A 14161-nucleotide genomic window follows, 5' to 3' on the forward strand; every position below is an offset into this window, starting at 1 on the left:
CGCACATGAACAATGAGGGCACGAGATAAGTTTGTGCATGAGATGGAAGGCTGACAGGCAGGTAGGCCATCCAATTATCTGCTGCGGGCCGAGGCAGATAATTGGACTTGCTTTTTACAGCGCCACGGCTTCCACAGGCTTGTCAAAGCATTTAATATATTCATTGCTATCGGGATGTTAAGAGCATTCCATGGAATATAACAAAAAGTGTTTCTGAAGTAAATTACCCTACCTTTAAGTAGCCCCAATATTCTAGTTACTTGTGCTTTATTTGAGTATTTCCATTGATGAAACTTTATACTTTCATTTAACATCATATCAGAGCCATCCCCAATCTTGATGATCAATTTTTTCTGATAAACCAAAAGATTAAAGGGTTACTTTGTTGTTTTTGAACCTTGCTGACTAATGGTGACACCAACTTTGCAGCTGTTTTTCCAGCTTTGGTTATCTCCAAAACAGTGTGCAGCATAAAGTTAGGAAAGATATCTCTATGTCTGACACTGTATGTTTAATATTGTCTATATTTGTGAGTAAAGCTAAAGCTTGTTAGAGTTGTACATATTAATATAATGTATATAGGTATACAGTTCTAGAACAAATTAAGAGACCATTGCAGCATTTTCAGTACCTCTGGTTTTACCATTTATAGGTGTGCATTTTATATTTTATTCTACTGACAACATTTCTCTTAACCTTTTCCAGAGCTGTATTTATGAATACCTGACTAAAGACATAGATATTGGTCTTAAGGGACAAATGTACAGCTACAGGTTGGTTCTATACCCAACAAAATGTGAGCGCGGAACACGTAGAATTTTGTAGTGTGTGCGCGTGCGAAGTGCGCCCCGCCAATATGTTTCTATGTGTCTGCCAGCACAAGAAAGGCTCTTGAGGCCTACATACAGTGGCAATGTCTCAAGATTTAGCTAAATACACCTTTATTGAACATACAGTAACACAAATACTACAAATCCACATAAACAATAAAAAATCAAAAAGGGTCGCCACTTATTATTATTTTAATCATTTCTATATAGGGGAAAACACTGAAATATGAAAGTTTGTAGGCCATTGCTTCTTGCATACATTAGTCACTGTTGTTGATCAGCACACATAATGAAGCATAATGATATATAATTTGTGTTCTGATGCACTGCCTTGTAATGATAAGGACCTTTCGAATTCATCCCAGAGGTTCACCCAGTACTCTTTGTATTCACAGTGCGAGCATGGCACGTCGTCAGACATGTCAGCTTACATGCATAAACACTTCTGTTCACACAAAACATGTACACATACACTCCCGCACGCACACAGACAAACATACAATGTGATTGCAAAAGGCTGTCAGTTTTATTGAAATCTGTTTGCAAACAAATGTTGGAAGAGTGTTCTCTGAGGGAGACAAACGATTAAACAAACGGCATGCAGAGGACCAGCAGCATGTGTCTGGTTAGCAAACATGTCAGCTGAAACACAGACAGTCACATACGTCCACACAACACACAGCTGCATCTGCATCACACACACAGACCCACACAAATAATATATTCAAGCAATATTTTAGTCCATCTTCCACATCATTTTTACAATCTATAAAGCCGATGATGAAAGTACAACCACAGCAATAACAGTTATTATCTCCGCTCTGATGAAAACACAGAATCTTCAGTCATTCAAACCAATTTTATCACAATCTTTTAAAAATTCAGCCTCTTTTCAGTGGAAGGACAAATGACACCCAAGGCAGCAAGATCAAAAAAACGTTTTTTTAGAGACACTTGAAATATCTAAACGTAGGGTTGCTCTCAAATGCACTCTTTAAGGGTTGAAGAGAAGACGATTTGGCTCTCCAGGAGAGCACTTTTATCTTTTTCAACCTTTCTTGTTTGATTAATGTCAGTTTTGAGTGCCTCAATTTGACAGTTTTAATAATATTAAACCATTCAATTTCCATTAGCCAATACAACTCCCCCCTAAGCTTTATTCTGCACCATAACAGAAAGCCAAACTAATTATTTGGAGGGGGCAAAGAGAAAGTATTGCAGTGAAGAGCTGCCATGTGCCCAGATCATTTGTTCATTGAGTGGAAGTATAAAGCATTTTTCTTTATACCTTTATTCAGAATGGATGCATTTTACCATTTGTTATTGTTTGCCATAAATGTAATATATATTTGTTGTCCCTGGTGCAGAATATCTTCTCAGTGGAGAACATCTCCAGTATGCTTTGCCTCTTACTTATTAAAAGGTAAACCACAACTGTTTTATTCTTTTGTCTTTATCAAAGGGTAAACATGGTTTGGTTTTTTATGTATTGCCTTGAGTGATGTCACTTGAGTCTGTGCTTGTTTATTCTGAAGTCAACTATTTGGAAAATAAAACTAAAATGGGGTTTAACTGACATCTGTAGTAGCTCCTCATCCCTGCTTGAGGCTCTAAAGTAACTGCCTGTTTGAGTAATGAAGGCACCATGTTTGACAAAGAAAATAAACCTACATAATAAAAAAGTAAATGTGAATTTAAAACCCCTTCCCCATCCTTTTTTATTTCATACTGTCCCTTACATGCCTTCAGACAATTAACAGTGGTGTGTGAGTGCTCCTTTCCTTCACTGCAGCAGAGGGTGAGCTTTTTTGTATGGTAAATAACATTCAAAGCAAGGAACACAGTATTCTTGGAGAACATCTGCTCTCGTGAACTGTTGTACTTGAATCAACTAATCTATTGTTAAAATGATGGCTGGCCGGGGAGCACAATGCACATGTAATAACCCTCGTTGACTGTACAGTGACTCAGGCAGCACTGCACCAAGACAGAAAATAGAGCAATTTCCTTTTGTGCAGAGGTTTTTTTGTCTCTATACCACAAGAGACTACAGGAGGAAAATATCTTTAAAAATAATTTCCTTTTTCACTGCATGTGCTTTGCATATGAAACATCTTATAGGCCTACTGAACGATAATAATGAATTATCAATGGCATAAAGATCCAAATTGCTTGCACAGTGATAGAAGAAAACATATTATGATAATGAGTCCAGTTTATACATTACTTGCATGTTAAATTTAATAACTTCAAATGCCTAACTGACTTTTTACCGTCCTTTCCTTTTTTCGACTGCCCTGCAACAGTGCAGAATCTGCTGGTGTGCATAAAATGTCTATATTCTTTGAAAATTACAAGGACTACCTCCTGCTTGTGATAACACAGCATTACAGTATATATTATGATGTGATACGCTTTCTCAGCCAGAACAGTAAAGCAGGGAGATATCAAAGAAGGAATAGTGCTGCCAAAGGGTTAATCCTGTCTAATCCAGCTTTGTTCACAGTAATTTGTGCTTTCATGATGTCCTTTGACATTTACAAGAAATGTAAACACTGTCATAAGATGTTATCCTACTAAACTGGAAGGAGTCTCTGTTTGTATGTCTGTCCTTCGATTTACTCGACAACTTTTTCTCAATCGACTTGGGGAGCGAATTTCAGAGGAGCCAAGTGCATTGTGGAGTGCAAGCTCTTGAGATATAAGGGTCATATTTATTAGCAGTGAGTTATCCACACACTGCAATGTATCGAGAGGGGACCACAATAAATTGTTCCTCCACCTACCAGCACGCAGGCTACAATTTGCTTGGTTGATGATGATGCGAGATTACAGTAGGGGATGCAACTTTGTTTTGGCAGGTGTATCGGTCAGTGTTGAGTTTAAGGTGGATTGGATAAGGTTTTAACGAGCCCATAATTATAATTCCATGTGTATTCAGTAAATCTCCAGAATATTTAAACCTCTTGGTATTGATACGACTGCAAGATATGTAAACCTGTCAACAATGTCATCAATGATATTTAATAGTAACAAGTGGTTGACGTATATCGCATAGCATCATAGATTTAGGGCACATATACATTTTGGTTAAGGAAAGATTAGGGCTGTCAATGTTAATGATATGTCCTGTTGCAGGCTTCAATTTACTTTAACCAAGACTGCAATCCCTAACAATAACTATGTTACTATGCCTAAACAAATGCTACACATCATCAGTGAAGAAATTCAGCACATCAACTGAAATTATCACTTGTTTGTTGAAAAAATAAAACAGAACTTGGGTGTCACTACAGCTTTCTCCAAATGTATTTGCTGTATTATATACATTCCATTTGAACCTAAATTGTATCATCATCATCTTAAAATGTGATCGTTTTTTGAGCATTTGGTGAACACTGTAATAATAACGCACACTTTTAACGTACCCATTATTGAGAAGAATATTTTTTGAGCATGATTACACTGAACTGGATCCCCAAAACTTGGCAATTTGCATCTGAATCATGTAGTTTTTTCTCATAGTGGACAATTCATTCTTATCGAAGCGAGAGGAGGAAGGAAATAGTAATGAACTCATGGCAAAACGTCTTAGGATTGTGACAACTATTTAATGCTCCATGCCAAAATCCCTTTTAATTCAAGCAAAAATAAACTACAGTGACACAGAGGAGGTCTAATCAAATCAGAGCCCATCAGATGTAAATCAGCACGTTAATACAGAAATACCTCAGTAAGGCATACCACGCTGGGCATCCACAAAGCAATAAATTGGCCGAATGATTGCCTATTAAAAAAAAAATTAAATGAGTTTTCATTGCATAGCATATATCACAGCATGAGCTTTTAAACATAATGGATGAGAGGAAGGTGGAGAAAATAAGCATGTATATGTTGTTTCATGCTGAAACCGATGTACAGCTATTCATATGAAAGACAGACATTTTGTTTTTCAATGTACGAAACTTGCAATCTAATAAACATTTTAAGCTAAAGTGGCGGAAGGTCTGTTTGACAGACTTCACGGGATCATAAGCTCATTCTGCATGCACGGCTACACAGCCAACAATGGCTAACGCAGAAGTGTGTAGTAGACAGATGATAATGATGTTGTGAATATAGAGATCAAAGTCTTCTCTCTCTGGAGATTAAGCGTTCTAACAAATGCATGTATGAGGACAGCCTTATCACCTAGGACCACACAGAGGCCTTTCCATATCTGCCCCTCTCAGATGGCCAACCTGCGCCTGCCATGGCGCTACGCTGCCAAATAAAAACACCACAGGCATCGTCTCTGTGGCCAGCCTCGCCTGCAAATTTGCGTGATGAAAGAAATGTTTTTCAATTCAGGAAAGAGAAAAAAGTTTCCAGTACCTTATCATTTCAGGACAACTATTTTGTAATTAAATGAAGCATGGGAAGGACATAAGTCTGGAGAATTTGTTTGGCTTGTTAAAAATTCAAAGCTATTGTCAACTTGTTTACTGTTACTCAGATTTGGGGCCGAAAGCACTCTCTGTATATCTTTTTTGTTAGCCGAGTAAATTATCTTCATTAGTAAACAACTGGAAAATTAAAATAAGAGCGGAACAACCTTATATACACATGAATAGGTTTCATTTTAAAATTGCCTCTTTGCTTTTTGCCTTGCCTAAGCAGAAAACCCTCTTATTCAGCATGCGGCTTGTTTTCGTTTCACACAGGTTGAAAAATAGTCTTGACCTCGTGCTGCAGCTTCTCGGAAGGTTTATAAATGTTCCAAACTACTGTGATTAAGATCGGCTTCAGTCATTACATTAATGGACATGCATTTTAATTAATGATATCCTCATTTGCATTGCATTCATTATCTAAATCATTTTGTCTCATCTATTCACTGTAATTACTACCCATCAGCAGCTTCACTGAATCAGGCTACTTCCCAGAGATAACCCCGTGCTTCCTGTTTTCACCATGGTAGAAATGCTTGGTTACCTTGATGAGGGTAAAGGTGGATAGATAAAAACATAAAACAAAATAACTTTAGAGTATAGTTTTTATGAAGTTAACTAAAACTAAAATGATTGCTGGGTTTGTCTACTGATGGTTTATAGCTCAGGCCCTGAAGTGGCCTTTGTGAGTGTGTATGTGCAGACTTGTTGTCATTTGTTTAATGAAATGCAAGATAAAGATCACTTAACTGGAAAATAATGATTCAACGTGTTCACCTATTCTCTATAGACCTCTCAGAATACAGGTAATAATAAGTATCACTTGTTTAAAATAGAGAAGCATGCCTTTACAGATGTAGAAGATGTGAGGGAACAGAATCAAGCAGCCATCTTTCCTCTAACTCTCTCTCGATAACTCGTTTTGAATTCAAATGGTAAAGACATTCTAGTAGTCATTAGTGTCTGTTTACGCTTATGTTGTTTGACCACTCAGCGATCAATACGTATTTCATCGACAGCCTCAGAGCACGCAGCAGAGGAATTGCTGTTTACCTTGGTTAACAGGTGGCATCTGTGAACTGCAATCGAATCGTTATTTTAAATGTATTCAGTTGTAAGAATTCAGAGCAAAATAAAAAAATAAGTCAATGAGAACAACTTAATTGTGGTTATAATGAAACACACAAGTGATCATGTCGAGCAGGAGGGAGAGTTGAGGAATCCCTGCTCTCACAGTCTCTGAATGTGATGCTTATAGAAAGACAAATGGATATCAGGTTAGGCCACATTTACATTTCTATATATTTTAAAATGCAAGGTTTCTGGCATAATCTTTAAATGAGACTAAAATGACCAAAGTCTGAGACTGACAGAAAATGTCTTCACAAATGAACAGAGAGAAAAGCATTCTTACCTGAGAGTAAACATCTCCACGGGAGAGAAGGCTGCCACGCTGATGAAAGCAGAGATGGTTTCCCTCTGTCTCATGGGTGAGGCTGGCACCAGGACCATAAAGTTATTATCCAGCCTGTGTTCAGCGAGGGGTGGAGGAGCGGGGTTCTGGTAGAGCCTCACACCCCCGATCCTCCGCAGCGGTGTGGAGGTGTAGGAACCATACAGCCCCTCCTGGCTGGAGCGGATGATGTTGTCCTTCCTGGCCTCCTCTGAGTGGCACTCCCCCCCCTCTGTGGACTGCAGCATGTAGTACAGCTCCACCGGTGTGCCCTCTGACATCTCCAGGTTCTTCTGGCGGCCCGGCACTACGCTGGGTGGGCTGAACCAACCGGCCAAGGGCTCAAGCTCGGCCACGCACAAACCCAGACCTCCCTTCAGCTGGCAACTGCCACGCACTTCCTGGGTCTCATGGAAAGCAAACATGTGCACGCAGGGCAGCTTGTCAATGGCGCTGTAGTCGTCCCAGTCCCTGCCTGCAACATAAAACAGCACCTGGACCCTGGGCTTGGCCAAGTGAATCCTGGTTTTCATGATGAAGGTCTGCACCTTCCAGTTGAAGGTAAACACAGAAGAGGTGGGAAACGTCCCCGGGGTCTGTAGGAGTTCTAACGGGACAGGCTGCTCCACAGACAGAGGCCCATAACTGGTGTTGATGGAGGGCAAACTTCTGGCCTGGTAGATGAAGAAGGGCTCAGTCCGCGACATCAGGCTAGAGTTCCTCATAAAGTCCTGGTTGGCTTCTTTCAGGAAGAAAGCCAAGTCAGCGTTGAGCACCTGGTAGTTGACAGGCAGGTATGTGGGGATGGAGGAATATCTCTGTAGTCCTTCCAACACTCGACAGTTGGCTACTGAAAAACAGAAGAGAAGAGCTGAGTCAGGGAATGCTCATACAAAACTTATGTGAGTGACAGCCATTAGAAGCAGTACAAAAAAAGACAATTCTAGACATATGCAATGATTGCTATGACTGAGTTTTTCATAATAACTTAATTAAGGCTATAACAATCAAGCAATCTTTGCAACAAAAACGTATCAATTTTTTTGGCAATTAACTTAGTGTATTGACTGCTTCCAGCTTGCTGCTGTATCACTGAAATTGAAATACAACATCTATTCTAATCTTAAAAGTAAAATGGAGGGGGAAAGGGGTAAGAGCTTTTGGCTTGGGTTGAGAGGATGAGACAAGCAAAAGTAAAAGTACTATTAAAGTCAAATCTAATGACTCACATGTACAGTGTTGTGATGCTCTGATAACCATTCTGTTATGGCTACTTATCAAATCATCTATAGAAATAAACATGATTACAATTAAGCGCAGACTCCTTTATTATGGGCTATTCCCACATTGGTTGAGGATCAGCAAAGTTCAGATAAAAAAAATATTTAAATCAAAAGACTTTGACCTTCCTCTCAAGAGCAATCTGCTGTGTGATTACACTCCATCTTCTTTCATTTCATTTCATTCCTCTGATCATCCATGTAAATCAATGCCCCGACAGTTTACAAATCAGACAGGGATTTGTGATTCATGATGGGCCTCTTGACCTCCGTGCTGCTGTCCCAGTGGAGGATACGAGGATGGAGGCATGTCCAGACCTCCACCCAGGGGCAGCAGCTATCCTACTTAAAGCATCAGTTAGCTGCTTCAGAGTTAACACTCGGCTCTAGACCATATGAATACGACAGGGACCACAGACTTCTGAGCAGCTGGGAAACACAGAGCAATTTGTATTTTTACTGAACAAGCAGGATCCTTTTGTTGTTTGTTGGCAAGATGCATTGTTGTATATGTGGATTTTCACTGCTGACAAATGAAAAGCTTGATAATTCGGCAGGACAGAACAGTCAGGAACAAAGTCATCTCCTGGTCCCTGGGTAGTAATGTTACCCTCACTCCCATGTCTGAGCATTTGCGTTTCAAGTAAAGCAAAGTGCTCTCTCCACAAGACTGCGCACTTGACTGTTCAAATGTGATTTATTATTTTCAAGGCCGACATAATGGACTGAAATGTGCTCAATTGTGCTTATGCACACAATATGGAAACAACAGGATTACATACATCACTGATGTTATGTTGCAGACTTTTGTCGAAAATCGATTTTTGTCTTGATATAATTTATTTAAAAATGTACCTTTGTGCAGCAACAAGCATCTACTGTAATTTTTTGAAGGTCTAAAATACCCATTATGAAGAATGTTATCCAACCATTATAAAATACACTATTCTTAAACTGCTCTGATAAAGCAAGCAAACTCAATGGGTTTATATGTTTTTACAATTTCAAGTGCGATACAAGAATAGCATCTGAATGAACATGTGAATAAAGATCTTAATTTCAGGAAGGCAGAGTGCTTGTCTAACCACAATGTGTCAAAAAAAGAAATTTGTAAAAGTATTTGAGGTCTATTTAAGGCAAAGCACGCCACGGCACATCCTTCATACAAATAAAATCTATAAAACACTTTTATATCTTCACAAAATGTGCAGTCAATCTAGTGGAAGGGAAACAGAAAATGGATAAGAGAAATACAAATTAGAGTCCTTGTATGGGCCAGGCTCAGATTACATTTAAAGTAGCTTCACCATTTCTTTAATCTATGCTTTGTTTTTTAATTAAGACATTCAAATCATGGAGCTTTAATTATTTGAAGACAGTCTGTTCAGTGTATTTCAGTGTGTGCACTACTACAAGTAGTTGGGAGGCAGTTCGTCTCCAAGCGGCAGAAGCCTTTTTTAGAAACAGTGGGAGTATCATAAGACAAATACACCTGGATATCTCCAAACCCAGATCCAACAAGATCAGAATCAGCAAGCCTTTGTTCTGGATTAGAATTAATAAATCATACAAAGCTATTTCAAGATGAATTGCTCCTTGCTTTGTTCTGGGAAGGAGAAATTGAAAACAAAGTAAACCTACTTTTCAACTAGTCTGCTTTTCTGTGCAGAAGAGTGTAGCTGGAATAACTGGATCCCTTTAATATTGCTTATTTTGTAATGGGCTCCTGCTGTGGCCCCAGTACAATTTACAGCTTTTACTTAATGTATATAATATGTTGCTAAAATGATTTTTGGCAAGAGATATGAGAAGATTGATATTATTGATGTTGTAAGTACAGTAAGTCCTTCTGAAAGTCAAGGAAGTATTCTTAAATAGTTTCTATTTACAGCACGCTATTTCCAGTATACGCTTCGTCATCCAATGTCTAGGACCCTTAATTAAATGCCCATAACAATAATAATAATAATAATAAATGATATTTATATAGTGCCTTTCAAGGGACCCAAGGTTGCTGTACATGGTGGACAAACAAAACAAACAGACAATCAAAGGGCAAACAAAAAATAAAGGAAGCCGGGGGCTTCCGAACCATATGCGTATGATGCATTTCCTGTCCCCTATTTAGAAACTAATAAATATGCTACAGAACTTTTGGTTACTATAGGTTGATATTAGTTTTTCTCTGCCACCCCTCTGCTATGTTAGCTTGGTGCAGTTGGTTTTAACTTAAAGGAGACCTATTATGCAAAATCCACTTTCTCATGTCTTTTATATAAACATGTGTCCCCTCTGTGTAAAGAGATTCTGAAAGTTTCAGGAAAAAAGATTCGCTCACTTTTTGTCCTGATCCATTTATATAAAAACCTGTCTGATAATGAGCTGATCAGATTTTGGCCACTTTATGATGTCATAACGATTTTGGTAACACTTTATAGTAAGGGTACATGAATCCTCATGAATTCATGCATGACTTAATGCATGAAAAAGCATGAATTCATTCATGTAGTAGTTCATGAACTATCAGTTATGTATAAGGATTAATAGTATCTCAATGCAGGAACAATACCTTAAATTAATGCATCAACTCAGGTATCTCAATCATCATAACTTCTGAGTTATTAATGATGTTCATGTCTTCTTCATATAGATCTGCAGTTAAAGGGTCAGGCCAAAAAACTGACCAGTCACAGCAATTCCAAGTGTTGTAATCAAGCACACTTCATCATGTTTGTGCCGCTTCAAATAAAGTGGTGACCTGTTCCGTCGTTTACACTGATAAATAACATGTGATTAATGGCCTATGTGAAATCACCTTTATTAACCATGTGGTGCTCATGCATCAATCATCTTTGTGATGCCTCAAATAAAGTCAGCCCTTATGTCTATATAGGCATCATGTATTTGGCAATATTACAGATGCAAATTAGATCATAATGTTAGACTTAATTTAAATCTTCAATTATATAGTTAGGACTTTTTGTTTATGTATCATACAGTATTATCTTAAAGCTCACAAACCATTTAAGATAACCCATTCATAATATTAACAAACTTTAATTTATAATTTAAAGCCAACAAGATCACATTTTCACATATCATGTCACACAAGAAAGCAGTACAACATTTCGGCAAAGACACAAGATTAGGAGGCCTACTTTAGGGAATTCATGCATTAAGTCATGCATGAATTCATTTTTTTGGCTTGTGTAACCATTAGTAAATAACCACCCAACCAACCAAGGTACCAAGGCCAAGGTAACTGCCGCCCACCTTATCACCTGAATCTCCTCCTAGAGCACCATTGTGTTCTTTTGAACCAGATATCTCGTGGGCGTGGGCAGTGGCTCCTTATTTTCATCTAAAGTAACAGAATCACCCCTTTTGAAACAGGGCTGAAACAGAGGGGCTTATGGGGTGCTACAATGATCTGTTCTTTATTTGGAGCCAAACACTTCAGAGACATGTTTTGTATATATATCTGAGACCTATACTATATTGATGAAAAACAGTATAATAGGAGACCTTTAAGATGTAAGTACTTCTAGATTGCTGCATGCAGTCAGGGAAGTGAAAGCGCTGTGCTAAGTAACAACAGTTGAGAAAATAATAATTCAACTCCTTTACTTTGCTGTAGCATTACTCCATATTTCTGTTTAATATGTATGAGTCATTGATTACATTTTCAACATCAGATGTATGGAAGTACAGACTGCAGTTTTGCTGTGGAAGCATCAAGGTTAAGAGATTCAACATTTCCTAATCGGACTTCTGTAATACGGGTGGAGGGGGGGGGGGGGGGGGGGGGCTGCGCGTAACTTTCAGCTGGCAGAGAAAAATAATGGTGATTCAACGGAGGAAAATGTCTATTTCAGCATACACTTTATGATCCACATCATGTATAATTAAATGTCCCTATTGTGCGGCATTACATTGTAAAGTGAGCATTATGCTGAGCCAGATGAATTCAAATGTTTGAGGCTGTTTCTTCATTCCTTGTTTCTAATAAAAAGGTTTTTTTCCGTCCTCCTCTTTACATGGAAACGCTGTAGAGGCTGTGTTTTCCGCAAGGTAAAGCTGACATCCCCGCATTGACCCCTCAGTGATTTTTAGCATCGAACAAATACAGAGGATGGTTGCTTCATTAAATGTTATTGGTGAAAGAGCATGATAAAATTATCAAATATGAAATAAGTATTTTATACTGCGGTAGTGGCAAAGTTGGTCTGATGGTTTATCCACCATGTTGTCCTGGACTGTCAGACCATCATTTTCATTCATGTTCACAGATTCAGTGCTATGTACTGGACCGCCACAGTCACAATATGCCACAATATTTTGTCCAGACATTCACTTTTCCCAGATGATGCTAATGTCTTTAAAGCTCCTTTGACCTAGCGCCATCATGTGATATACAGTATGTTGTTTGAGGAGAATTACTCATTTTGACTTTAGTTCTGGCTACATCACAGCTCAGTGGAAAACAATCTTAGAAAGAAATCTCATAGAAAAAAGTGGTATTAAAATCTCAGTCAACACTGGTCTAGTTTCCTTGTAATCTATTTTCTTAGGCAGTATAAGCTCATATGATGTAATGGCCTAACAAATGTTTTAGTTCCAATTAATTAAGTTGTCACCCTAATATATCTGATGCCACTCTTGCAGTCAATTTAAGCTTTCGTGTTTCTTAGGTTAACAGTTTTTCTGTCAGACACGGCTGTGGTGAGGTAAGCGGGGGAGAAAGCAGGTCTCAGATGAGTGCTAACTAGCCAAGCAGCACCCCTCCTACAGCCAGCTTCATACAGGCTCACTCATCCTACCACTGGGGCTCCACGCTAAGATATGTTGAGCCGGAATAGGACTGGCGGAGCGAAGAGCAGCCTTCACACTCGCATGATCCGAGTAAAGGAAAAGCCACAATAGAGGACACCGGGGAAGGAGAGGCGTGCGTTCCTGCTGTCCACTCCTGGCTCCTATAACACAGGAGGTGGACACAGAAGTGAACGGCTGCCCGGGCGGCTAGCTTGTCCGTTTCCTGTCTTTATGCTTCATCACACACGTCAAGAGAGACAAGAGATCAGGAACATGACAGAAAGCTCAATAGGAAGCGACAAAAGTAGATGGTGAGCAACAATGAGCAAAAGTAAGAGAAAAAACGTTGGTTTCTGTGATACCTGGATTCTATTAAGATATTCAGTTTTTAATCATCTCGTAAACAATGATCACATACAGACAAGTACCTCCTAAGCAGTAAAACAGCAAATCAAATCGCAAAGCGGTTGTTTGTTGAGGTTTAAAATTACACTCCCTCTGACCCTCATCCTGACCCTGAAGCATTCAGAAATTTGTCATGAATGCCAAACAGGACAGTCCTAAACATGAGGGATGACGGAAAGCTCTCTGGTCCCATTGAATTACCCACATCATATTTCTCTCCATGTTCAATTAATAAGGGCTATTGAATTTGTGACCATGCGTCAAGAATAATAATTACAATATTTCCTTCAAGGATCATTTGCAGATGATTTATGCTTTCGAGCCACCAAGAAATCCAAGAGAGAGGGACTGGAAAAAGAATCAATACATGACACAGTATGGTATTACTTTATGCCAGCTTCCATAGAAAAGAAATCATTCAGGCAGATAGAGGTCGGTGGAGTCCGCCTAGCTGATGAGTAAGAGTCATGAAGGTAAGGCCGTAATACAAAGTTTGAAAACCTTGTAAGGGATTATGCTACGCAGGGTGTCCCTCTTTATCTAGAGGATGAGCTGAATTCAATTCACAATAATTGCTCTTGATTAAGGGTAATTTTAAATGACTGTGTGTGTGTGTGTGTGTGTGTGTGTGTGTGTGTGTGTGTGTGTGTGTGTGTGTGTGTGTGTGTGTGTGTGTGTGTGTGTGTGTGTGTGTGTGTGTGTGTGTGTGTGTGTGCTGGCAGACTACTGAGGGACCGGGTGTTTGTTGCCGTGCCTCTAATGGATGGCCACATTTAAGACACTAAGAGCTAATAAAGAGTAATGGGCCTGTGGCTTCACTGGGGAGCAGGAAGAGCTATTTTGAGTTCATGAGAGAAAGCATCATCTCGGGAATTAAAGAGTATCGACCGATGAAGAGTAAACACCGCAAAGCCGTGCCGCTGGATATTTGGTAAAGCTGTGGATGGAGGG

The 14161-nt window shown here is 39.1% G+C and overlaps 1 protein-coding gene across 3 annotated transcripts in view; it reads right to left on the reverse strand.

Moving 5' to 3' along the window:
- The window catches only part of LOC307042497 (transmembrane protein 132C), a 141605-nt gene that overhangs the window by 99972 nt on the left and 27472 nt on the right, over positions 1–14161 (reverse strand). For all 3 annotated transcript variants that reach the window (XM_079686396.1, XM_079686394.1, XM_079686395.1), the window contains exon 2: positions 6675–7563. In XM_079686396.1, coding sequence (XP_079542522.1) covers positions 6675–7438 — 764 coding nt within the window. In that variant the 5' untranslated portion in view covers positions 7439–7563. The remainder of the gene's footprint in view (positions 1–6674; positions 7564–14161) is intronic.

Source organism: Notothenia rossii, assembly GCF_949606895.1.
Source record: "Notothenia rossii genome assembly, chromosome: 6".
NCBI lineage: Eukaryota > Metazoa > Chordata > Actinopteri > Perciformes > Nototheniidae > Notothenia > Notothenia rossii.